This window comes from Canis aureus, chromosome 35 (genome assembly GCF_053574225.1).
Source record: "Canis aureus isolate CA01 chromosome 35, VMU_Caureus_v.1.0, whole genome shotgun sequence".
Lineage (NCBI taxonomy): Eukaryota > Metazoa > Chordata > Mammalia > Carnivora > Canidae > Canis > Canis aureus.
Genome location: NC_135645.1, coordinates 26,458,079 through 26,485,776, shown reverse-complemented (window position 1 = coordinate 26,485,776; position 27,698 = coordinate 26,458,079). Strand labels below are relative to the sequence as shown.

The following is a 27,698-nucleotide window of genomic DNA, read 5'->3' as shown; positions in this document are numbered from 1 at the left end:
ACAAGAAAGTGACAGTTTTAGGTTTTAGGCAAATATCCATAAGATTCAGGAGTACTTGAGGAAAACACTTGTGGTGTTTTTTTATAGAATCATTTTTATAGATCATTTTTATAGAATTTAAAGACCAGAAATAGGAAGGAGCCACTTTTCTAAGTAGCTCTATGAGTAATCAGAGAAGTAAAGTTATTGTGTAGTATTTGATGTGAGGAGTACATAACACTACATTATGAGAACTTGTGATATAATAGGAGAATAGAAGCTGATATAAACAAGGCTATTCTTTGTTTAACAGTAAGCATGTTTGTGTGAGGGAGGCCCAAAGGGCTGCAGAAGGTCTTGTCTAGGTAGGATAGAAAGTTTCTCATAGAAATTATTTTAGCATTGGAATACATAAAATTACATTAAAAATTATTATTATATTGTAAAATAAATTGAACACAATTTATGTGTTTTTGGTCAGTAATTAAAATTTTGAGTTCTCAGATTGTCAGATTAGAGACCTATTGCATTTATTCATGTATATCATAAATGAAAAGTACATAATAAATAGTATTTCTGCAGAAAGTTCATCATAAAGTAGTGATGGTTTCTGTCTGAAACAGTAGTTCAAAGAAGTAAGATAATGTGAAAAGGCAGTTGACACTGCAGTACAGTGGTACACTGTGTGTGGGGGCGGTATGTATCCATATAATTCCATTTGGGAGGTTGGTGGAAACTGGAAAGGAAACCAGAGTAGTGATTTTATCCACCTTGCTTTTTCCAGGGCTGAGATTTACCATGACACTGTTACTTAATTTCACTAAAAGTAGAAATCACAATTTAGTTATTATTAATTATTATAATTAACGAGCACAGAACTGGTTTCTGCATGGACCATTCTCAGTACATTATTAGAATTCTAAAGCATTTATAGGGTAATCAAAATGAGGCATTACTTTTCTGAGTAAACTTGGGGTGAACCATATGGTACTTATATCTTACTTGGGGAGTAAAAATTTTAAAAAGCTCAGAACAACATTAAGCCTGGTTTTTCAGTTTGGACAAAGCCTCAACCCATTAAATCCAAAAGGTACTTTATGACAAGTGTATGTTTGTGTGTATTTGTGTGTATTTTAATTAATACTCTTCGGTATGAAGACAGACTAACCACCAGAGTTGGCTACTATATATACTGCCCAAAATGTGCTTAGCTTGCATTGTCAGTTGTTCAGGATTTCATGGTGAAATAGTGAAGTATAAATCTCAAGCTCAGCAACATAACAGTATAACAAACTGGGTGTATGCAGGGTAAACAAGAAAACTGTGACCTCTGCTCTCATGTGGCTTTTCCAGCTCTTAATTGTGAATTAAGATAACATTTGCACATAAAAGAAATTACCCTGCATTTTTGGAAGTTAAATTGTGATTTACTTCTGTCTCCTTTTTAAAAGCGTTTAAATTAGGACTTTTAGTCTGAAAAATGACGAACCAGACTGTGTGTTCTTACCAAGGAAATTAGAGGCAGTTTCCCTGGACACATAGCACTGTTCTTATGTGAGGAATTGTTTTAGAAGTCCATATCATTTTGGACTCCTTTTTGTTGCTACCCCCTGTATCCACCAGAAGGATGGTGATAGAAACTTGCTGGGTCATACCTCGTTAAGGCAGGGAGTCCCTTAGTGTTTTTAATGCTTCAAATGCAGACAGGTTTCACAATAGGAAGTCACGCTGTACAAGCCATAGTTGGTCCAGGGGAGTTGGTTCTCCCCTGATTTTTTTTTTCTCCCCTGATTTTTGCTGGTGTTTGATGGCAGAACAGAAGGAGATAGTCAAGAAGCAGTTCCTCAGAACTCAGAGGCTATCACCCCCTAAGAGGACTCTCGGGAAGATGAAGGAGGCAAACATCAGTGGCTCAAAGAAGCCTTGTTCTTGATACAGCATGAGCGAGAAAAAGGACAATGCTGCCCAGTGCTCAGTGTGTGATGCATTCGTTACAATGAGGGCCTGTCAGTGCATGGCGAACCTGTGGGCTGTGTTATTTCAAGGCTCCAATGTATTTTGAAATATTTATAGGGCTCATTAATTTTTTCTTCCCTATTGTATAGATCCAAGGCCACTAGAGTTGCAGATTATTGTGTCTCTGCTCTGAAGCAAATCACAGTTTGAGATTTCTTGGATTTTTTTGACAAAAAGGACTAAAGTATAAATGTGGTTGTCCATAACTATAAGCTTTATATTTAAGATGTTCTTAATAGTGAACAGGAGTCCGTTAACTGAAATACATGCTGTGAATGTCTTTCTTTGTTCACCGTGAATCTTCTGCTAATCTTGTCGTCATTATCTTCTCTGCCATCTGTTCCTGTGTTCTCTCAGGCCCACTTACTGGCATACGCTCGTGCTCTCTTCTTCAACCTTTTATTAACTGGATCAGCAAGACTTGGGAAGAGAAAAGGCTTATACTAACTGAAATGGCCTTCATATTTAGCACTAAATTGTTTCTTATCGTATACATGTAGTCTCAGCACGGGGGATAATAATTGTTTGATACAGTGGGCGGGGACCACATTTTAATGGAGAAGGGATCCTGATTAATCTTTGAGTTGTTTTGTGGGCCTCTGTGCCCAGAATCTGGTGCAAAAGATGGTTGAAAATGGTAGTTAAATAGTGACATTCCTGGAAATGGGTAAGAAAACAAAAAATTCATTGGTAGTAGATAAAAACACTAACATTTTGCTGAATTTTTTTAAAGATTTATTTATTTTATTTTAGAGAGTGTGAGGGTAGGGAGGGCAGAGGGAGGGGGAGAGAAATCCCTAAGCAGACCCCCCGCTGAGCACAGAGCCCAATATCCACTCAATCCCAGGACCCTGAGGTCATGACCTGGGCTGGAATCAAGAGTTGGACACTTAACTGACTGAGCCTCCCAAGCTCCTCAATTTTGCTGAATTTTTTTACAAATATAGGAGGAAATAAAAGATTTTCATTTGCTTTTGTGATCATTGTCAATTGTCTTCCATTAAATTGTGTTATTGTTTTCCTAGCTCAAAGCATTCAGTAAACCAGGATTCCAAGGTGAATGTGTAGATTTTACAGAAGAAACTTCGGATTTGACTCCATTCACACCATGTTCTTTTAAAGTTCTTCGGGGTTGGTAAGTATACTTGTTGAGTGTTTTCTGTTGTTTAATAATTAAATTTCCTTTAAGTTGCAGAGATTTAACTTTTTTTATTTGTATTCACAGTGAATTAAAAAAAGTCTTTTAGTCATTGGTCAACTGCTAATTAGCCTAGAGTAATTTTGCCTCACTTGGACTATGAGCCATTGTGTAATACAGAGAAAAAAAATGCTGACTGGCTAACTTTGGGAGCATTGTGGTCATTTTATTTTCTCACTGTTATCTTAGATTGTTTCCTAAATATTTTGAATACATATATTGTATGTTTATTGGATAGCATAATAGAATGCTATATAAAACTAGTGTTGCTCTCCAGATGAGACCTATTATTCCTAATTTTTAAAAAATTTTGTTTAAAGTATGTATCAATCTCATTTCATAGATGAAGACTGCTGATTTCAGAGTTAGGGTTTCCCAACATCACATACCAAATGTCCGACCCAGGATTTCTTTAGTCATTTTTTTAAAACTTTAAATTAATTTTAATAGATTTATTTATTTATTTATTTATTTATTTATTTATTTTTATATTTATTCATGAGAGACACAGAGAGAGAGAGAGGGAGAGAGAGAGAGAGGCAGAGACACAGGCAGAAGGAGAAGCAGGCTCCATGCAGGGAGCCTGATGGGGGACTTGATCCCGGAACTCCAAGACCACGCCCTAGGCCAAAGGCAGGCACCAAACCGCTGAGCCACCCAGGGATCCCCAAATTTTAATAAATTTAAATTAAATCTTTTGTTCTTTGAGCTATAGCCATATACTGAATCTTTTTCAGATGTAAATGAACTGTATGTGATTCCCAAGGCTAATACATATTTTCACAATTTTTTTTATTGTGGTAAAATACACATAAAATACAGTTTACCATTTTAGCCATTTTAAAGTGCGCAGTTCAGTGGTAGGTCTGCTTCAAGTATCCAGAACCTCTGTGTTCATTCTTCAAGATAACTTGCATTGTCAGTTCTCCTTTTCCTCTTGAATCTGTTCTCCACTTGAGGACCTTCAGTCTCTGTATTCACTCCACTCCAGTATTATCTTACTGCCATCATTTAGCACAAACCAGTCATAGCCCAGTTATTTGTTCCCAAATCCAGTTTACTATTTATATTACTCTGCTGTGAATTCCACAGTCATCCTCTAGTACCAGTCAGATCAAGTTTAAATGCCTCTTTTTCCAGGATTTACCACCAGCTAGTGTCCTTTGTTCCACCCATTCCCCATTCCACCCTTAACACTGTCTCCCTACTTTCCCTGTCTCACGTTTTACTCCGCTGAGTATTTTCTGCCTCACCCTCTGTACCAGGGGTCAGTCAGCACACCTGACTGTAAGGGCCAGTTAGTAAGGATTTTTGGCTTTGTGAGCCATACAGGCTCTATTCCCAACTACTCAACACAAAAGCCCTTAGGAGCACAAAAGCCGCCCATAAATCAATGGGCATGACTGTGTTTCAGTGAAAACTGTTCATGGACATTGAAATTTGAATCACATAGCATATTCACATATCACAAGCTCTTCTTCTAATTTTTAAACATCATTTAAGCATGTGAAAAGCAGTCTCAGCTTGTGATCTGTATAAAAACTGGAGGTGGGACAGATGGCTCACAGGCTGTATTTTGCTAACCCCCTGCTCTACATGAAAGGCTCTAGGGTTCAGGTAAAGCTTGCCAGCAGATGTTATTTGTTAGGCCTACACACTGTGTTAAAAAAAAAATGTATGCATTAATATTTTCATTCAGGGTGTTTTTCACCTCTTAAGGATTATCAGAAGATTTGAAAACTTTGAGAAGCACCTTTGGCAGTAATTAGCTAGTGTTGAGTAAATGGCATATACGATCCTAGTGTACCATCGGATATATTCCCAGTTTTGTTTTGTTTTGTTTTTCTTTTAACCTGGTATACTGCTCACATATATTACCTGCCTGGCCTCCTATAGGTATGTAGGCTCACAGCCCCCATTTAATACTAAACCATGTATATCTTTAAGGACCAGTCCATCTCCCTTCCCTCTGTCAACCTTCTTGATTAACCACAATTCCACCAGTCTTTCCCTCCTGGATTTTCTATAGCTCTTACTAGTTTGAACTTACCTGTGTATATTATTATTTTTATACTTTTGAAAAGGATACAAGGGTTTTATAATATTAAAACACATAAAATAGGACCCAATAAGTTAAATTTTCTGCAAACCTTTTGTGAGAGAGAAATGTATACCAGGCGCCTGAAATAATTTTGTTACTAGTATTTGGCTCTTTCTTCTCCACTAAAATAAAAGAAATTATTTTGTAAAATATATTTTCATTTCTCATAAAGGGAAGTATTGAAGGTTTTCTGGAGGAAAGTTTTTTCTTGACACTGAAATCCAGGACAAATTAGTCATATGTTCACTTTATGTAGGGAACATACATCATATATATATATATATACACACACACACACATATATATGTATGTATATGTATATATATATATGTGTGTGTGTGTGTGTGTGTGTGTGTAGTTTATTATACTGAAGTTTAATCCAGGACAAATTAGTCATATGTTCACTTTATGTGGGGAACATACATTATATATATATATGTGTGTGTGTATATATGTATACACACATATACACACACACACACATATATATATGTATGTATATGTGTGTGTGTGTGTGTGTGTAGTTTATTACACTGCAGTTTAATAAAAGAATACAGGAACCCTGGCACTAGATTAAGTACCTGGAGTGCTTGGCAGACCTGGATTTCAGCCCAGTTCCACCACTTCATAGATGCATAACCCTAAACAAATTGGATTACTATCAGAATCAGTTTTTTCATCTGTAAAGAGGGACAATAATGGTACCTACCTCAAAGGATTTTAATAAGGACTAAATAAATGATGCATATGACACACTGAAAATATGTGATAAAGTGCCTAATTACATAGAAGATTTGGCAGTAAATTATAATGTCACAAAGCCTTGGTGTGCTTACCCAGAGTAAACCTGGTCGAGCAAGAATACAGTTCTGGTGGTCTTGAGTGTAAGGACTGGAAGTGATGTCCTAACACCTGGTTCATTTCTCCCCTGGGCTTCTCCTATCTGAAAGGACATATTTCCTAACCAAACTTTTGATGAGTGATATATCTAAGATAATCACCATCAAAGTTTCTAGTGGGCTTATTTCTTTTTAAAAAAATCTTTGATGCCTGGGTAGTTCAGTGGTTTAGGGCCACCTTCAGCCCAGGGCCTGGGCCTGGAGTCCAGGGATCGAGTCCCACATCAGGCTCCCTGCATGGATCCTGCTTCTCCCTCTGCCTGTGTCTCTGCCTCTGTATGTGTGTCTCTCATGAATAAATAAATAAAATCTAAATAAATAAATAAATAAATAAATAAATAAATAAATAATCTCCATTAGCAGGTGTACAGGTGGCAGATTTTACATACTGTGGTGTGATTTCAAGAGTCTAGTTTCTGCCCTCCCCTACCTAGACTAATGGCAAGCCCGTCATTAAATAAGGATACAAGTGATTGTTTTTTTTTTTTTTCCTAAAAGAATTTCTCATCTGTTCAAGTGCTTAATCATTATAACCTGGGTTATAATGATCCCAGGGTTTTGTACTTGAAGGCAGGAAATGAAGCAAATGTCTTGAGCCTAAAGCAGGTATCTTGTTTCAGATTTTAGCTCCCTTATTTAACAGTTGAGGAGACCTTGGGCAAATCACCTAACCTTTCTAGTCCTTCATTTTGTTGCCTGTAAAAATAAGGATACATTAGGTAAAGTACCTAACCTATGTCTAGCACATGGTAAGCAGTCGGTAAATGATAGTGGTAGCTGTGGCTTGAGACTGATGCTGTGAATTTGCTGCCGGTCAGAACCATGACTTTCATGTCCTACTCTTCCCCCAGTTCCCACAGCATGATGATGAGCCCACACTGCCAACCAATGCAATCTGACTAATGTCTCACTGCTTGTTTTTAAGCTGGATCCTGTACTACCAAGAGGACAATTCTTGTAATCAGTGTGTGTTAGAAGAAGGCCTCTATGCTGATCTTACTTCCTGTGGCTGCCCAACATCTAGAGTTAAATCTCTCAAGCCCATTGACTATGTAAGTACTTTGAATGCATAATTACAAGACTTTTTCTTATCTAGTTTAATTACCATGAAAGGTGTGATGTTGTAAGAAGTGATACTGGGTAAATATAAAAATATGAATCATTTATTCACATACTGTAAAATTGGGATTCACCATGAAATTGAACCAAAAATGTAGGGTTTTTTTTTTTTTTAAGATTTTATTTTATTTTATTTTATTTTATTTTATTTTATTTTATTTTATTTTATTATTTTATTTTATTTTATTTATTTTTTTATTTTTTTTATTTTTATTTTTTTTATTTTTTTTATTTTTTTTTATTTTATTTTATTTTTTATGATAGTCACAGAGAGAGAGAGGCAGAGACATAGGCAGAGGGAGAAGCAGGCTCCATGCACCGGGAGCCCGATGTGGGATTCGATCCCGGGTCTCCAGGATCGCACCCTGGGCCAAAGGCCGGCGCTAAACCGCTGCGCCACCCAGGGATCCCAAAGATTTTATTTTTATTTATTCATGAGAGACCCACAGAGAGAGAGGCAGAGACACAGGCAGAAGGAAAAGCAGGCTCCATGCAGGGAGCCCGATATGGGACTTGATCCCAGAACTCCAGGATTATGCCCTGGGCTGAAGGCAGGCACTAAACCACTAAGCCACCCAGGCGTCCAGTGTTTTGTTTTTTGTTTTTTTTTTTTTTTTTTTTTTTTAAGCAAGAATTCTGAACGCAGGAGCTAGAATACATATAGACCTACCTGGCTTTAAATACCAGGTTGGTACTTTAACCATTTTGGAGACATTAGTAAAGTTACTCAGTTTCCTCATCTATGAAAAATAATACTACTTTGTAAGGCCACTGAAATATCGAATGAGATAATGGTTATAAAATGCCCAGCACATAATGAGCATGTTAGCAGTTAATTAGCTTAAAATGTTGGCTATAATTGTTGCAGCTGCTTGATAAAAATAACCTGATCATCTTACTATTCTACAAAATAAATCACATGACAATTTGCTACTCAGGTGTACAGTGTTAACTTTATGGTATGCGTCTTGATATGGCCACTGGTACTGATTTCAAACCTTTGTTTGGGGGAACTAGGGATTTCCTGCCTGGTGTGTGCAGAGTTACCTGGGTCACCTTAGAGACCCACATTTATAGAGTAAGTAGTTTCTCCTTTCTGCCATATTTACTCAGGATTTTAAATTGGAGCAAAACAGGATCAGTATTTTACAGCATCAGTGCTCCATGTTTATAAGATGCAGAGGAAGCAATGAGGATCTGGGATATTTTCAAAATATCTAATTATGATCATTCCCTTGGAGCATTTGGTCAAAGCAGAGGTTTACACAGAGATGATTTGAAGCTCTGCATAATGGTACGAGTAAGACCTTTTCAACCAGGGCACACCCCAAAGATGATGATCAACTCAGAAACTTTGATCCCAACCTAAGCAATGTAGTCTTATTTCACAAGACATTCCTGGATAGAGTATTCTTGGTGTCAAGCTAAGAATAGAGTCTTGGGTGAGGAACGAGAATAGAAACAGTCTGTGGTCTCTCACAGTGGCCCTTTAGACACCAACTGGGAAAGACTAAGTGACTACTGATACTTCCTGTCTCTTGGACAAAAACCAGTGGAGGGAAAAAAAAAAAAAAAAAGACTGTGGTCCAGTCTCTACCAAGTATTGACTGAAGCAGTCCACATTTCCTAGGAAAGGAATTTTCTTAGCAATTTTCGAGGTCAGACCAGCAGACAGATACTGATTTGGTGTTAACTGAAAGCAAAATACATAGTTCTAAATATGAAAGTACCATCTTGAAAAGATTTTGCAGGACTTCTATCTAATTTAAAAAGCTAAACCAACTAAATTTCTAGGGAGGGTGTTTTAGAAACAGTTAGAATTAATAGAGTATTACTATTTTTTTCTTTGAAGAATTAAATTTATACATTCACGAAAAAAGTCAATAGTTAAGAATGGAAATAGAAAAAATGTTTTTATGTTTTACTGTGCAGTCGCTGGTCACTATTTTGGTCCTGTGGAACCAGGGCAGTAGTAAGTGAAGATGTCTCTTGGGAAGGACCAGTCCCCAGATGATAGATAGATAAGATTAGATTAGATTAGATTAGATTAGATTAGATTAATCTCCTTTTCACTCCAAGAACTGATTAAAGAATATATTGTTTCTTAAGGGCATACATTTGTCTTCATAATACCTTCACGTGGTGTGTTTTAAATCTTTGAAAAGCCTTTGTCAAAGATACATTTAGGCAGTAGGTTTGGGTTTGAAATGGAGGAAATGTGTGGTGAGGGTGGGCATCCCAGCAGAGATACCCAGATTGACCATGAAGAGGCCTTAACAGGTAGCATTTTCTTGGTGAGTTGATCAGACCTAGGAGATAGATATGTGAACTAGGTCAATACAATAATCTGTAACAGGTGGATTCTCATGGCTGGAATGCTTGAGAATTCTGTCCTGAGCATTTCTCTCTCTCTCCCTCTCTCCCTCTCTCTAGAAGAACAGGGGAAACTGAATTAGTCTTCAGAAGGTTATTTGTTGAGCATAAGTAAGCTTTAGGTAAAATAAAGTTAGGTATCTTGAAATTACTTTACTCAGCTAACATTCCCCACAAAAGAGACTTGTGAGGGTCACAGTTGCTCGCATTCTCCAAATTCTGTGTCATCTTTCCCTGGAAAATGTTTGACACACTCCACCTATTCTGCTTCTCTGATTCAATCGCCTTTCCCCTGGCTTTTTTCTCTGGATTTGTTAATACTACTGTGTAAGCCATGGTCCATTGGGATTCTGGATTAGTTCTGGGAAATGTTTCTGTCAGGTTGACTTTACATATGTATAGGAGCTAACCCCTTGATTTTGCTTTAATTAGTGACAACTGAAGAATTCTAAAGGTGTTGCCTGTAGTTGGCATTTCCAGACATACTGTGACTTACTGTTAGTCTTGATGGTATAATATTGAGGAGTCTTAAAGACTTCATTTTCATACAAAATCAGTAGGTTTTGCAAATGACAGCTTGCTTCAGGCTGATTTCTATTTGTCTAGACATACGTTACATTCTAGAGGTCCATGGATAATTGCAGTCATATTGCAGCGCAGGGACCTCGGGAGCATAGTTTATAGATCTGCTTCCCACTAATGTGACATTGGGTAAACCACTTAATTTATTTGTACCTCAGTTAACTCATCTGTAAAGAAACTGTTAGAACAGGTATTTTCAAATCTTTGACAGCCTTTAGTTCTGTTACAAATAAACATCCTGGGTCTATTTCTAATTGGACCTGAAAAACAGGATATCTAGTATTAGGACTCATATGATCTGAGGGAATAACATAGTACATTAGCTCTGAGGAAGTCTATGCCATGTAACAGTCCCCAGAAGCGTTGGTTAGGAGCTGGAGGTGAGTGGGGAGCCCACGTAAATGCTGCAAGCATTGGCCCAGTAGTGTGTGGGGTAACCTGCTTTTATTGTGTTTCCATGGGAGCAGCATTCTGCTCCTTGCTTCTTTAGTGTCTCCATGGTGGCCTGGCATGGAAGTTCGCCTCCTTTGAAGTAATAATCCAATCCTGGCAGCTATCAGCAGGCAAAGCAAAAGAAACATTGTAACAAGAGGCTGCAGGAAAAGTTTCAAATGAAATTATAACCTTGATGACATAAATGATATGACGAGGTAGGGTAAGAATTGGCAGGGCAGCGCAAGGGTGCTGAATAAGGGACACAGCTATAAATAGTAGAAGACTGTAAATCCAGCCGCAGAATGAAAGGAAGTAATGAATTCATAAAGTGTAGAAGAGTTTGGTTACTATTAAACTTTCCAGCTGAATCTGTATTTAGTTAATAGTATTAACACTTGTGTAAATTTTAAGAATAAAGGCCAGCAAAGCCCTGCAGAGTAAACATCACACACTTCCTAGTGAGACCTTTGAAGCATTTCCCTTCAGGCAGAAGACAAAGATCTCTACTATCACCATTTCTATTCAGTATTATTCTGGAGTCCTAGCCACTTGAATAAGATTAAAACCAAAGGGGAAAAAAATAATGTGTAAAGGAAGAACAAAATTGTCAAAGTATGTACAGAAAATTGTTAGAGTTAATACGAAGTTTTAAAAAGTTTCTGGATATAAGGTAAATACCAGTTAAACTGCAGGGTACTTAAGAATCTAACACAATGCAAGTAAGTCCTTATGGGGGAAATTATTTTAAAAACTTTTTTGAAGGGCATAAAAGATGAAGAGATATAATAACCTTTCATATGTTGAGAACTCAATATTGTGAAGCTGTGGTGCTCTCCAAATTGATACAATTTCAGGCAAAATGCTCATGGAATCTTTTGTCTTTCTAGGAGAGTGTCTTTTTAGGGTGGGATGGTAAAACATGACAAGCGTATTCTAGATTTGGAAAAGACAGGGATCGAAAGTTAGCCAAGATAATTTTTAAGAACAACAGGCAGGATCACTTGTCCTACCAAGTAGATATTGCACTAGACAGCAATAATAATTAAGATTGTGAGTATTGGTGCAAGGAGAGACAACGGAACAGGGGAACTGGATTGTATGGAGACTAACGTATGTGAATAATGAATGGAATTGGAAGGTGACCTAAGTAGCATGATAGTTGGGATAATTATGAGCTTGTAATTATGAACTAGTCGGGACAGTTGGCTCTTTACGTGGAAAAAGACAAGAGTTAGAATCTTGCTTTACTCCAAACACAAAAATAAGTCCCAGGTGGACCATGGTGACCTAAATGGGAAAAGCAAACTCGGAAGAAAATATGGAAACTCACCTAACGATACTGGAGTAGGATGGATTTAAAACCAGATGTGCACATCAGCAAGAGAAACGTAAAAGGCAAGGACGTTCATTTCCTGTTGCTGTTGTTAACAAATGACCACAAACTTTGAGGCTTAAAACAACAAACTGGCTTACATTTCTAGAGGTCAGGTCTGCGTGCTCTCAGTGTGGTGAAATTAAGAGGCTGGCAGGGCTGCATCCCTTTTGGAAAGTGCTAAGGGGAGAATCTGTTTCCTTACGTTTTCCGGCTTCTCCAGGGGCTTCAGCATTCCTTGGCTCATGGCCACTGTCTGTCCTCAAAGAGTATCACCCCCAGTTCTCTCCTCTATCTCAGACCCTCCTGCCTCCCACTTATAAGGACCCCTGTGATTATATTAAACCTCGTTGGATAATCAAGCCTAATATCCCCACCTCAAGATTCTTAATTCTTTATCACATCTGCAAAGTCCCTTTTACCACATCAGGTAATTTGTTTACAGGTTCCAGGGGTTAGGATGTGAATGTTTGGGGAATCGAGTATAGAGGTTGGGGAATATTAATTATCTTGCAGCCCTTACACAACCTGTGAAGATTTAGTGTACAGAATCAAAAAAATAATTCTTTCAAATCAATTGAGAAAAGAGAACAACCTATTTCAGAACTTAGCAAGAGGACACAAATAGGCAATTCACAGGAGAGAGAAAAATGGCTAAGGATACGCAAAAAGTGTTAAACCTCACTAGTGATCAAGTAAATGCACAATAAAACAACAATTAGGTAACAATACCTTACTTTAGATACAAACATTTGAATGTCTGACATCACTAAGGTTTGATTGGGTGGCAAAGAAATGGGATTATTCCTACACAGCTTTTGGAAGGAATGTCAGTTACATGGGGCAGGGTAGTAGAGTCAGAGTGTTCGTTGCAGCATTGATGGATGAAAAAGGGAGATCCATGTATTGCTAAAGGATGTTACTGCAAGATACATTTCAATGATATTTAAAAACAAAGGTTGGGGAGCGGGGCATCTGGGTGGCTCAGTCAGTTAAGCGTCTGCCTTTGGCTCAGGTCATGATTCCAGGGTCCTGGGATCCAGCCTTGCATGGGGCTCTCTGCTCAGTGGGGAGTCTGCATCTCCCTCTCCTCTGCCTGTTGCTCTTCCTGCTTGTGCTCTCTCAATGTCAAATAAATAAAACCTTTAAAAAATAAAATAAAAACAAAGGATGCATAACCATTAGTGAAGCCTTCCAGTTCATAGTTTCATATTTTACATCTTCACAGTGGTGACCTTTATGGAGAAGGAGAGGTTCAGATTCAGCTGTACCTGTTACCTTTTATGGACTTATAAATTTAATGCAAATATAATAAAATATATTACATTTGGGTATTGGGTACATAGTTGTCTATACATTATTCTTTCTAAAATATGTCATAAATTTTTTTAAAGAGAAAAAGAATTATAAAGGTGGATCTATAATGAAACTGATTTTCTAAGCCAAATGAAAGCCATTCTCTGAGGAGAATTATAATTCACTGGTGAGGAATTTGGTCCAGGAGCCTGACAGACCCTTACTTACTAGCTGAGTGGCCCTGGTTTTCTGATTTCTGATTACCTGGAGCCTCAACTTTCTCATCTAATAAAATGTGAGGTTTAAGCATGCCAATACATGTGTAGCCATGAGCTGATGATAAGCACTGAGTAATTGAGCAGCTTACAGACAATAGTACTTGTTATTGCAAGATCAAGGCTCCTGTGAACCTGATAGGGTGAAGGAATTTTTATGTTTCTGTTTTTAATAGGTTGAACTTAAAAGATTCTAGGTTAGAGTCTAATGAGAAGTTAATGAGCCTTCTGTTAAATTTGTTTCATTTCACATAACTTTTTTGCCAGCACATCGTTTGGTAATGCTCTGCAGTGGAATTAGAGGTATGCATTATGGTTTTTTTTTTTTTAAATCTGTTTCCGTTGTACTTAGTGTTTTAGCCACGGTTCATTCAGCAAAGATTGAGATGAAGCGTGCTTGTCAGGCCGTACAGATATGGCTGTTTTCAGTGGCTGATTGCTGAATATTTTGAAAGGTGTATGTTATATTTAGAATCTAACCAATTAATGTAATCCTGAGGTACTATCAACACCTTTCCCATTTAAACGATGATTTGAAACTCAAAGGACTATACAGTTGCCAAAATAAAGGTCTACAGTTTTTTTTTAATTTTTTAATTTTTATTTCATTTTATTTTATTATTTTTTATTTTATTTTATTTATTTTTTATTTATAGAGACAGAGAGAGAGAGAGAGAGAGAGGGGCAGAGACACAGGCAGAGGGAGAAGCAGGCTCCATGCAGGGAGCCTGATGTGGGACTCGATCCTGGGTCTCCAGGATCACGCCCTGGGCTGCAGGCAGCGCTAAACCGCTGCACCACACTGCTGCGCCACCAGTGCTGCCCTACAGTTTTTTTTTTGTTTTTTTTTTTTTTAAGTAAAAAATCAGTGACATTTAAAAAATCATCCAATTATATTAAAAAGATGGTGACATAAATGTGGTCCTTCTAGCAGAGTACTCGCACCAGGATCTCGAACTTTAAACTCAGATGGCGGACACACTGTTTAAGCCAAAAGGGGAGGTAATAAGGGTCATATATATATTCCCCAGTTTAGCAAGTTGGAGTCAAGTGCTCCAGACAGCATCACATATGCCAATTAGAAATATTCTACATTAAAATTACTGGTTTTTTTAGAATATGTTAGTGCCACAGTGTAGGGGTTAAGAATACAGCCTCCGAGGTCATACGGTCTCGATTCAAATGCCTGCTCTTCCACTTACTGTCCCCTGTGCCTTGATTCTTCATCTGTAAAGTGAAGATAAAAATAGCACCCACCTCAATGGGAAGTTGTATGGATTAAATAATGAATAAATTCACAATCCCCTGATCTGAATGTATCTTGGAATTTGGGGTTTTTCCCCTTTTAAACAGTGGTATGCTTTACATATAGCCTTTAAGGAAACACTCCCAAAGGCTTCTAGGTAGCACCTTCATAGTTAAACACATTCCCGTTACTGTACAAAATCTGTATCTACACATATTGGAGAAATATAGGTAACCTTCCACTTAGATCAGGTTCTGTTGCCAATTGAATTAGGGGGAAAGGGGGTTTTAGAGCTTTTGGGATTTCAGAACTATGGATAGTGGGTTGTAGGTGGATATATGTATCTATAATGCCTGACACATAAGAAGATGCTATACATCTTAGCTATTACTAATATTGTCATTTAAAATGTTGTCAGGCTCTGCTCCCTGCATGGAGCCTGCTTCTCCCTCTGCCTGTGTCTCTGTGCCTCTCTTTCTCTCTTCGTGTCTCTCATGAATAAATAAATAAAAATTTTTAAAAATACTGTTTAAAATGAATAAATAAAATGTATTTTAGCTGATGAGATTAAGAGGAATGACAGAGGGTTTTTATTCTTATCAAAAATTCTTTTAATACAATTTGTTCAAGCTTTCCTTTTCTTTCTTAACTATGTCTTCCTTTTAGAAACTGTCTCATCTTTGCCTGGCTTAGACTTGACCCAGCAGGAATGTCCTGTTACTGCTGACACCTAAGAAGAGCCTTTGGCCCCACATGGTTGGCCATCTCCTAAGTTAACATGGACTGAGGCCAAGACATTTGTAGAGTTCAAATTGTAGTTAAATTCTTGTGTTTTCTGTTGTCTTTGCAAAGTTCAGCTTATTCTATTGTGTGCAGTTTTGAAGACTATTAATAGTTTATATTCCTACTTTCATGCCTGCAGAATATATCAGAAAAAATAATTTTAAAATAATTTTTCAGTGTTCTTTCTTTCTGACTGATTACCTGTCCACCACCCTGCACCATCCTGTCCACGTTAGCACTTATGTTGACCTTCCTAACCTTTAAGTACATTTATAAATCAAGTGCATTTATACATTTAAGTTTATAAATTAAAACCATTTAAATTTAAACAGTTTAAATAGAGAAAGATCCAGTAAATACATATATCAAACTTCTAGAGGGTAGATGACTTTAAGCTTGGAAGTAATAGATGTTCTCAGATGAAAAGTCTGATAGATTGGACCACATGATGATATCCTGTTGTTAATGAAGCACTGGGGTATTTTGACTGATTTATATAAACTCATAAAAGAATGCTGTCTCAGTCATTTTCTGTAATTTTATTCTCCGTCTCCTTGCCTCACCATTTTAAAACCTGTCTTCTGCGATCTTGGGCATCAAATTTTACATTGTTTCCTAAAGATACATTTCTAGATACAGAATTGCTAGATTGTCTTTAAATTCTGGAGTGAGGGATGCCTGGGTGGCTCAGTGGTTGAGCATCTGCCTTTGGCTCAGGGCGTGATCCTGGAGTCTCAGGATCGAGTCCCACGTTATACCTCCTGCACTGATCCAGCTTCTCCCTCTATGTCTCTGCCTCCCTCTCTCTGTGTCTCTTGTTAATAAATAAATATTTTTTAAAAATAAAAAATAAATTCTGGAGTGAACTTTATGCAGTTTGAGTGATAATAGCAATCTTAAAACAATGTCTTTGTGGACATGTTACAAGAGGAGGAAGAAAAATGTACACAGGCTCTGTTTTTCTCAGAATAATTGTTTAGCATTCAAATTATATTCTCATAGTACGCTTTTAATTTTTTCCCTCTCGAGTTTAAAACAATTACATCATGTGAGTCTTAAGCGCAGCAAACTCTTTCCTGGAGAGAACGTGGCTCGTGCTGATTGTGAGCCCTGTGTGGCCTTCTTGCCTGTCTGCCCGTCTTTACTAATTAGTAACTCAGCCAGAAGATGTGTAAAGCGGTGAGCTGAAACTTAATCTAAAGCTTAAGGGTGAAGATGTTGGAGAAAGTCCAACAATAAAGTCAGGGGCTTATCTGTGAATTTTGATGGTCTGCCTTGAGTCACTGGTGGTAATTTAGAGTCTGCCGTTGGCTACATCTCTGACCTGTGGTTCTGCTCTTCTCCTATAAGGACATTTCCTCCATCATTCCTTGGGACGCTTCCAATTTTTATTTTGCAGATAACAGAAGAGGTGCCGCCTCTTGCCTGTGGTCACTCGGTGTCTAGAGATGAATTTCTGTTCCTGACCCAGTTTATGGTATTTACTGAAGGAAAATCAGTGCTCCAGGGCAGCCCATTTATGCTTTACCTTATGGTCTCACTGCACACAGTGCTTGTTAGTCTTTTCGAGTGTCTTCGGATCCCTGAATCTGTATCAGCCATTACCATAGCACGAGCCACATGTGGTTATTTAATTTTATACTATAGTTAATACTTAAACAAATTCAGTCCCTTTGTCACACAAGCCACGTTTGAAATGATCAGTGGTCTCGTGGCTGGTAGCTACCATGCAGAAGGGTACAGAGATGGAAATTTCTTTGGCGTTCCTTGTCTGTCTTTCCTTGTGTTTCATCCTTTCGAAGTGATCTTTTCCCTCGTGGACCGATTGCAGTCAGAGGTTCTAACCTGTTGGGAAACAGTGGGTTGGACTGCTCACCTCATCCCTAGAGCCATCCCTCTCGTCCTGCAGCCAGGGTCAGCTTCCTTCTATCCCACCCCACTATCCCCTTCCACCGTGCCTGCGAACTTTGTCACGGGCCGCTAGCCCATTACCCTCCTTCTCTTCACCAAAATTCTCTGGAAAATGGCCCAGGAACCCAGTCTACAATTTTTCGTCATTCATTCCTCAGTCCTCACACCCTCTTCTCCTCCTTGCCACCCAGAGAGTTTTCTTCCAGGCTTCCAGCAGCCTCCTGGCGGCCAGACGGCAGCAGCCTTGGCCCGGCCACCCTCTTCCTTAGCATGGAGCCAGTATTTGATACTGCAGACAACTCTTTCTTATCCTTTCCTTTCCCTTTTCCTTCTGTAGTGTTTTCCCCTTGGGCTCCCGTCTCCTGGTAGCCTTCTGGCCCCTGCACACCTGTCCTCCATTTCCCCACCTTGACTGGCTCGTGTTGCAGATGCTGGGAGTTCCCACACTTACTCCGCTGACTCTGGATTTGTTCCCTGGGCCCCAGGTCACACAGTCCCATGTTTGGTGGACTATCCTGTGTGTCTACCTCAGCATTAAAATGTTCATTCCTAAATAGAAATTCTTAGTTTCTGGGCACATCTTGCCTTCAAGCTTCCTTATATATAATGAATTCTACCACCATGCCCCCAGCCACATCTTTTTCTGTATATAGTCAATCCATTTGTTTGCCTTATCATACCCTTTTCTCCCCTGGAAATGCATTTCAGCATCTGTGCAATTCTCCTAATTTAGTTATTAATGCCGTGAACATCAGGTTGGCACCTTGCTTTGTCTTCCCATCCCTGAGGTGTCTTCTAGCATGGTGTCTTGCGTATACCAAGGCATTAAAAAGGACAAAATCGATTCTGTTCTTCTCTTAATGCAAGGAGTTGAAGAATTCTAATGTAGAGATCACCACCACTCCTGTCCCTGTGCATTCTGGCTTTTTGTTGCTGTTTAATTAAAAAGGCCGTTTTCTTCCTCCTAGGAATGTTTCTAAGAGCCTAGAGCCATCGAGTGTCAAGTTCTCCGTGACTTCCCCTATGGCTTTCTGGGGAAGTAAGGGAGCCATTCCCTCCCACGTTTATTGTTAGCAGCCGAAAGCATTGGCAGGACCCTCATGTCCGTATCACAGCACAACCAGACCTGGATTGGAACCAAATGTCCGTTTCCATGATGAGATTGATTGCGATTCTGAAACTTCGATTCTAATTTACAAAAAAAAAAAAAAAAAAAAAAAAAGTGAACAAAAGTCACGCATAGGATGTAACATCACTGGGGTGGTTTTGATTATACCGTTGCTAGAGGGTAGAGTGGTAAACACCGTGCGTTCAAGAATACAGGGGGTCCAGAGCAGCCGGCATTCTGAGCAGGAGGTCACTGAAGGATGGTCACCGCATAGGGTGATGCTTTCGCTTTTCTATGCTCTTAGGTTTTTGAAGAACCCTCCATCAGCCTCTTTGCCCTGGAACACTGTGAGGGCAGAGAGCTGCACCTAGAGGAGGCCGTGAACTCCGTTCTGAACAAGGACCTGCACTTCTACACCCAGTCCGTGTGGGTGAAGAGTGGACTGTAAGTATGGGCCGGGGGCTTGGCCGGCTTCAGTCGCTGCTGTAGGAGACAGTTGCATGGTTGGTTTTTATTTCCCCACTGCTGCTGCTGTTGTGTGATCAGAGATACTATTACTCCTTTACTCTCTCACTGTAATAATGGTAGCTCCTGTTTAAGACCAGAACCTTGGACCAGGCCAGTATATTCTCGTGTGCGGCGGGTTGGGAGGAAAGGGCTGCCATGCATGTAGAGCACGTGTCCCTGAGGAGGTGACCAGGTGGCCATAACCAGGCGCGCCCAGTTCCTGATCGGGAGCTGTCTAATGAAACCAGCCGCTGTGGTTGACACTGGCCAGCTGCAGAAAACTGACTGTAAGACGGATAGTGCTGTGTTTTGTTTTGATTTGATGTCCTCTTGGCAGTAGAGCTCCTTGTTCCAGGGCACTTTCCATGCCCGGCATCTGGGCTGTCCTGGCCCCCCACCACTGTTGCCGTTCACTGAGGTTGGCAGAGTGGGTCCGCAGTACGTGGGCCTGCATTACACAGTTGGGGAGACTACTTTACGATATGAGAAGTTATGGATACACAAGTTAGGTAGGAACTTGCATATTTATTTAGAACAAAAATGGTACCAAGCCTTGCCCGGGAGGGGCCCTGAGGTTAAGATGCGAAGACTTCCTGGGAGATCTGCCTGGCAGGACGTTTCTGGAGCACGGGCACGTACGCCTGCCCCTTCTCCTGCCTGTTGCTGTTTTGGTACCAAAACTCAACTAAAAGAGCATGCACAGCCCTCGATGATTCACATAAATATGATTGTTTTTATTTCTTAGGACTTTTAAATCGTGTGATAATCAACTCTGCTTGTATAAATATCTGGAGATAAGAGAAAGCCAAGAATATAAATTGATTTGAAAATTAAGTCAACTATGATAATACATGGCTTTTGAATTATTCACATGTATAGCAATTTAATTTTTTTTCTTCAACACATTTGACTTTGGTGCTTCTTAAACATAAATTACTCGAAGCATACTAATCCCCATACTATATACCAGTATTATGTACCACCTAAGTCTGTTAGAATTGAATTCTGTGTCCCTGTGATACAGAACCTTCACGGCATTTTTTTTTTTTTTTTTTACTAGTTTCTTTACATTTCTTTGTGGAACTGATAATTATTGACTCGCTTTGTTAAAATTTCTTACCAGATTTATTTTAGTCTTTTGTAGGAAACTTGTACTGTTTTACATTAACATTCTTTCTTCTCTTGACCTTAATCCACCTTCTCTTCCTGTTCTGGATTCTCTGTAAGAGAACTGGAACACAGAGTAAGGAATAGGGAAGGCTGTCTAAAGATATTCCTAGGCTTCAGATGGCTCAGAATATGCCCTCATGCACAGGCAGCTCCCTTCAGTGACTAGTTTTGTTTTGTTTAATCCCCGTATTATCTGGTATCTCTGATTTGTGATTCTAATGAGGGTTGAGCTTTAAGGCTTTTCAACTGTGGAATTCATTGAAATTAATATATAGAGAGGTGTGGTGTATTAAAAGTCTCGCCTAGATTTTATACTGCTATTTCCCTGCTGATTTAAAAAGTCAGCACAACTGAGCGGTAGAGAAGCATCTCCATGGTCATGCTGTCCTGACTCTGCACCAACCTGGTGGCTTAGATTTGTGTAGGCAGGAGGGGTTGGAGGGAAGATCATCTCTGCTGCCATTGATCATGTTGATTGTGAGGAGCAGGGTGCCCTGTCTGACCCAGGCATTGTCGCCTTGTCGTCTTCCCCACCTAACTTTCTGAAAGCACTGTTTGTGGTGACCTGGAGTCCTGATCATTTCAGATGGTCTTGGCAATCCCAGCCTAGTCCCCCTTCGCTATTCAGCATGATAACCACTTAAAGCAGGGCTCAGCAAACTTTTTCTGTGAAGGACCAGATGGCAATTTCAGTTTGTTGGCCATCGTATCACTGTCACAACTCTTCACCATGCCATTTGGAGTGAGAGCAGCTAGTGTCAGTCAGTGAAGGGATGGATGTGACTGTGGGCCACTCAGAGGTCTTAGGACTCCCCTCTAAGCCCTGCAGGCTTCCACATGCTTTACCTTGGCCAGAGGGTATTGAAAGGATTTGCAAAAGAGGTTGGGCCTTGAGGCAAGACAGGGAATTTCTGAGGATAATTTGAAGCTGTCCTTGGTGGCCTTAGAGAAATTCTAGAAGGAGGTGTGTCTGAGAGGTCACTGGAGCCCCCTAGAGAGGCTCTGAAGCGCATGTGAGGATGAGCCTCGGAGTGGGAGAGGAAACTAGTGTTGTGTAACTGGAAATAGTGAGACGTTATATATGCTCAATTGTTATGAAAAAGACAGTATTATCAAAGAAACACAGAATTTTAGATCTGGCAGGAACCTTGTTTTACCAGCTTAGAAACCAGAATCCTCACTGGATTGCAAATCCAAGCCCCAGTGCCATGGGCTTTCACCTAGTCTTTCCTGCCTTTTCTGTTAAAAAATAAAATTATACTTTTCTTTCCTTAAAAAGAATCTATAAGCCTAAAAGTTTTAAGGAACGAGCCTAGCATAAAAGAAGGTATTTTTTTTATAAGATTCTGTTTTCTTATTTTTAAGTACTCTTTTTTCCTGTTCTTATATAGGTGGATAGCTTATGAAGGATCCAATTTCTTAGGAAGACAAATCTTACTCGAGCCTAATGAGATCCCAAATTGGACAGCATTCAGTGGCTGGAAAACAATTGGTTCCCTCCGTCCTATGAAGCAGGTAAGGAGGCAGGGGGTGGGGGGGAAACCTAGAAGATCCAAAGTAGCTTGATTTTCTAGTAGAAATGTCATGAACCATAGCATCTGAAACACTGACCATTTAGTTTGACGTGCATATTACAGGGGGATCAGATTAGGACAAAGAATCTTAGAGATGTTCATCAGCTCATTAAGTTGTATGTAAGGTCAGTGTGGATTTTAGCTTTGGAGTCCGGGGTCTTCTTGACCTTACTGACTTTTAATGGAAAAATGAGTGTCATAAGGTCTGTGGGAAGCAGAGAAAACAATGTACTCTGAGTCTGCCCTAGTTGTACTTTCTAAGTATTTGGATTTTTTTTTTTTCTACTTACATAAAACTCAGGATAGACTGTGGTATTCATGACACACATCCTGCTTGTCAGTCTCCTTGAGAAGCTCCCTGTATCCTTGGGAGTAGGCTCTGGTTTCATCGATGTGCCTGTGTGATGTGGCCCCCGTGCGGGCCCCTGGAGGCCTGCAGCCTCTTCTCTCACGGTTCTCCTTCTCACTCAAATGGGGCTGTGGCACAGCCCAGCGTGCAAAGTGCTTTCCTACTTGAGCCCCTAACACAGACTGTACTCTGGCAGTTTCTTCCCTCATTCTTTGCCTGGCTAATTCCACTCATCCCCCTAAATTTAAGTGTCCGGTCTTCCATGATGCCTCTTTAACCCTTTCTCCCAGTCTAAATTAAAACTTTTCCTACAAGACACTGCATGCGGTTTATAACCGTGCAGTCGTGGAGGGCAGAGGGCAGGGGCTGTGCAAATTTTGCTTCTTGCTCTACCCCTGCTCTACAGCGCACCAGGCACAACGTCTGGCACACTGTAAAAATTCAGACACTGTTTATCTAGTGGAGAAATGAATGTGTAAATGGATGAATAGATGTTTGACATTGTGCTAAGAATTGTGGAAGATTTGGGCCCCTGGGTGGCTCAGTGGTTGAGCGTCTGCCCGTGATCCCGGGGTCTTAGGAGATCAAGTCCCGCATCGGGCTCCCTTCAGGGAGCCTGCTTCTCCCTCTGTCTCTGTCTCTGCCTCTCTGTCTCTCTCATGAATAAATAAATAAATAAAATCTTAAAAAAAAAAGAAAGAATTGTGGAAGATTTAAGGGATAGACCTGATCTCTGCTTTATCAGAGCTTATATGTTTGTTGGGTAAAATAAGTTGGACTCAAAACAGTACCATAAAATGCAAAACAGTGTATAACCATCAAAAAGCCACAGGCTACTCCCGGTTTGCAGGAAGGAAGTATGGACACGTACTGAGTGGTAGACCGTCTCACAGAAGGTGAGAACCCCACGTCGAGCTGTGTGGTGCACAGAAATAAACACTTCTCACTTGATTTCAGCAACAGCCCTACGGTAGGAGTTGTTACTCCGTTTTCCAGGCGGGAAAACAAGGGTTGAGAGGTAAAGCCAATTGGCGAGAGTCATCCATCCAAGTGTCAGAACCAAGATTTGAACCCAGATTTATTTTCTAAAATTTGTGTTGAGCAAATAACACCCTACTTTCCTCCAAAATAAGATCAACATGTACAGAGCACCAGGCACTGAGCTGAGGGTAGCACAGGGGATACAGGTGCTGAGGCTCTGATGTCCACAGTGGACATGTGAAGTGCCAAACAGTAGCCAATAAAGCATTAACCTCCGTGGTCCTGCTGCCCCTCCCTCCCTCCCTCCCTCTCAAGTGGGGCTGTGGCAAAGCCCAGCCTGCAAAGTGCTTTCCTACTCCCTCTCCCACACACTTGCACACCACGCCCATTCTCTTTGGTTCTGTTGGTTCAGATCCTAGTTCTGCCTCTGGGAAGCAGTGTGACTTGGGGTGAGCCACTTGACCTCCGGGGGCGACAGTGATCACACTGCTTATCTCTCCGTATTATTACTCCAAGGACTTAATAAGAAAATAGAGTCTGGCACATCTGGCTTCTCTTACTGTGGTAACACATTTATTTTGAAAGTTCATTATTCGTAGTGTCCCTTTAGAGATCAGAGATGCTCTTCTGAGGGATACTCAACCTCAGCAGGCTTTCCTGGCAGTTTGTGCTGCAGGATTTCATGACCTTCACCTCTTGCCAAGGCCTCACTCCCGTCATGTGGGAAGATGGGGAATTGCACCGAAAAGCCATGGGGAAAAGCAAGGTAGCTTTTACCAATCATATAATAATGCTTAATCCTCGTCATTAGGAACTTCAGAAGCTAAGCTGGATGCTGGGAGTATTTTCCTCAGTTTTTGAAAGGTTCTGGGTTTCTCAAACGGTACTATGGGTCCTCTCCTTTTCAGTAAGGCTGCTGGTACTGCTGTAGTTCACGTTCTTGCTTGGAAATGCAGTAATTAAAATGCCATCCTCTTTGAGTTTGGGAATTAGGGAGTCACCAAGGCACTTATAAATGCATATCAGTATTTTAAAGTATAATTACAGAAGAGTCAGACTACAAGTGTGTAATAAGGGTAATTAGTACTTCACTTGAGTTAATTGATTAAAACTGTGATGTTTGGTCCTAATAACATAATTGGAATTCTGTCCTCTGTGAAGGTCACGCCTGTTTTCTTCTACGTACAAGATAAGGAAACTAACAAAGATGTACTGAAGCCTCAAATTAATACTTGCAGCGGGAGACTTATAGAATTACATACACTTATTGTCAGTCAGACATTATGAACGTGGAAGTAGCGCTTTGAAGCCTTTCAGACATTTTGCCTAGTAGAGGTCTTTTTTACCTGCTTTAAGTTATCAGATAAGCACGTGTCCTATTTGCTTATTTAAGTTCTCACAATGTTTATTTCCTTAGAAAGGCCACACATGGCAGCACCAAAATACGTTGTTGCATTTACCTGGCACTTCGGTTTCTCAGAGTGCAAGGGCTTCCGTAGTAAATAGCTTGGTCAGTGCCAACATAGGGCCCCAGGTGGGGATGCTGGATGTCCTGTATTTTATTTCATGAAGACTGGAGGCCTACGGCTGAAAGAATGGTTTCTGGGGAGTTTCCATCATGTACGGTGTCCTTTCATCAGCTGACTTCACACTTTCACTGCTGCAGTTGGGCTCTCACTCCCTGTGTCCGAGGGTGACTGGTACATGTCAGCAAACCCTAGAGCATCCTGGTTAAGAAGGACAGTTCTGGTGCAGGCCAGCCTGGCTTCTCCATATCTGTGTTAACTTTGTAAACTTCAGGTCACCATTGTACCTTCTTAGAGGGCTCCTCCGGTTATTAACCTGGACAGATAACACCGTGACCCAGCAAGCATGAGCACACGGCCTGTGACAGACACTGAGCTCTCAGTAAATACTGTTCCCCTTAGAGGCAAGTCCTAGATTTAATATTTTATTTGAAAACTTCATGTATGTATTCCAGGGCCAGGGGATAAAGTTCTTTGTTACCCAATTTTGGAATGCCTATGCAGTGATTAGACATACATGGCCTCTTCCCTGGAAGAAGTGTAAAGATCCACGGGGTTGAATGTAAACAGACGCTACCACAGCTGCGCAGGCGCTCAGCTTACCTGGGTCCTCCGAGACCTCCCATCGTGGGCACTGGCCACGTAACCATAGCTCAGCGTGTCTGGTTTCTGCAGTTTGCTGAGTTGTGAGCGTCTGTGGGTCAGCAGCGTCCTGCCCTCTTGCTCTTCCCCGTCTTCCCCCAGCACAGCGAGGACACGTGGTTCCTGAACAAAAACTCAGCAAGTCAGGAATGCTTCAACTGCCCCATGCCACGTGGCATTCCTGTGGAGGAAAGTTACCGTTCACCCTCACAAAAGGGCGTTTTTCAGAAAAGCACAACAGAGATTATTGTACAATGTAACGTTTGTGTTTGGTGATCTCAGGTCTGTCTGTAGAAAAATAGTAATTCACACATTCTGGCTAAAGGGAGGAAAGCGAAGGTGCCTGCATAAGCTACGTCCCGTCCCCTTTGCCTCCGAGCCTGCCTCTTTGGAAAGCTCAATTTCCTTTGGAAAGCTTGATTTCCAGATGCATAAGTCCCTTTTCCTAAATGGCTGTTTCTCGGCTGTCCCAGCCCGCAGTGTACATCAGAATCAAGAACCGGGCCCAGGACGAGTATCTGACGGTCACTGGCAATGTTGCTGACACACGAGCCACTTCGGTGTGCATTTCTCCCTACAGCGGGAAGACTACTCAGATCTGGCACTACTGTCGGGGACTCTTTAAATCCAAGGTAAGCGCCCCACTGACACTGTGCCCCACCTTTTGGACTTTTTTTCTTCTTTTGGAAACCAGAATCTTGCCAGATCAAATGGCACCAGAAAATAATGCAACACCCTAAAAACAGTATGTTGCATGATTATATAAATACTGCCATGCATATTACTAAAGCTTTTAACTGAAATGGACTCAGGATTTTATCATGTAGAAAGTTCAGTTTTCTGTTTGGAAGTAAACACTGAGCTCATGGACATCCAAAGTTCTAAGACCAGAGACCAAAAAAAAAAAAAAAAAAAAAAAAAAATAGGACCAGAGACCACTCCCTGGATCCAATTAGACATCATGCTGTTGTGACACATTCCTTACCCTGTGGCCCAGGTGCAATCAGCTGTGTCTGATTCTAAACATCTTGAAACTTTCACTTTCGGGGCACCTGGGTGTTCAATTGGTTAAGTGTCTGACTCCTGATTTCAGCTCCGGTCTTGATCTCAGGGTGGTAAGTTCAAGCCCCCTTGGGTGTGGAGCCTACTTGAAAACAAAGAAAACCAAGCCCCATCTGATACATTTATGCTAACGGAGACTTAACATTCAGCTGTAACTCAGCAAACCTTCCATTGACCTTCTGTGGTCAGATGCAGGTGTCCTTTTAACAGACGTGCCTCTCCTTGGGTAGGTCTGTGTCTGGCCATCTCCTCCCCTCAGCCATAAAGACAACTTAAACAGCTGAAGTGACAGGCGTGCTGTGTAGTCTTCCTTTCCTAGACCAGAATCATGTTAAGAAGAGGGCCTCCATTCCCTTGAGTGCAGCTGACACAGAACTGCCAATTTGCTTCCTGACCTTTAGGCCAGTGACACTTGCCTGGACGTGATTGGTGGCCGGGACACCCCGGGAGCCAAAGTGGCTCTGTGGACGGAACACGGACAGTTCCAGCAGAAGTGGAGGCTGAACAGAAACGGAACCATCAGCTCCTATCTCAGTGATCAGCTGGTCCTCGATGTTAAAGGTGGGCCTCCGAAGAAACCCAGCGCTTTGTGTCCCTGGATAGACTTTTAAATTTCAAACCTCTCCCTCCTCCTCCTGGGTAAAAGAAATCCTGATTTATAAAAGAAATATTAAGTCATTTCTACTTACTCTTTTAATGAACAAAACAATTAGCTACTCGGATCAAGGAGGGAAGGCCTCAGGACACTGTCTGAGAAGGTTTTTGTTTATCGGTACAGTTGTAAAATTCTCATTTGCTACATAAACTTGTAGGACAATTCTAAATGTAAAGCTTTATCAGCCATGAAGTGTCCCATTTCTTAGAAACTTCTTTTTGCTATTAACTGTTGTAGTCCTTTAAGAGCCCTCACAAACTTTGTGGCAGATATTGTTCGAGCTTGTTTTGAATTGAGCAGGGTCCGGGCTGTTGCTTTCATTGGCTTAGTCACAGCCATGGTCCGTGGTCAGTGCGCAAACAGCACCCGACATCTTGCCCACGCTCTCCCAAGCACTGTGCTTCTCAGCGTCGCTTTGCAGGTGCACACTGCTTTTGCAGTCAACCCCCCCTGGGTCATCAGTCTGAGTCGTTCTAAGGTCTGATTTAGAGCAAAAGCTTATTTAAGCTCAGCTTCCCACTGGAAATGAAGTGTTAATC

The 27,698-nt window shown here is 40.6% G+C and overlaps 1 protein-coding gene across 1 annotated transcript in view; it reads left to right on the top strand.

The window, feature by feature from the left end:
* The window catches only part of CRYBG3 (crystallin beta-gamma domain containing 3), a 101,747-nt gene that overhangs the window by 72,368 nt on the left and 1,681 nt on the right, over positions 1-27,698 (top strand). The window contains exons 16-21 of the mRNA XM_077884557.1: positions 3,021-3,130; positions 7,119-7,245; positions 18,998-19,137; positions 21,762-21,885; positions 25,916-26,074; positions 26,906-27,065. Of these exons, the coding sequence (XP_077740683.1) occupies positions 3,021-3,130; positions 7,119-7,245; positions 18,998-19,137; positions 21,762-21,885; positions 25,916-26,074; positions 26,906-27,065 (820 nt within the window). The remainder of the gene's footprint in view (positions 1-3,020; positions 3,131-7,118; positions 7,246-18,997; positions 19,138-21,761; positions 21,886-25,915; positions 26,075-26,905; positions 27,066-27,698) is intronic.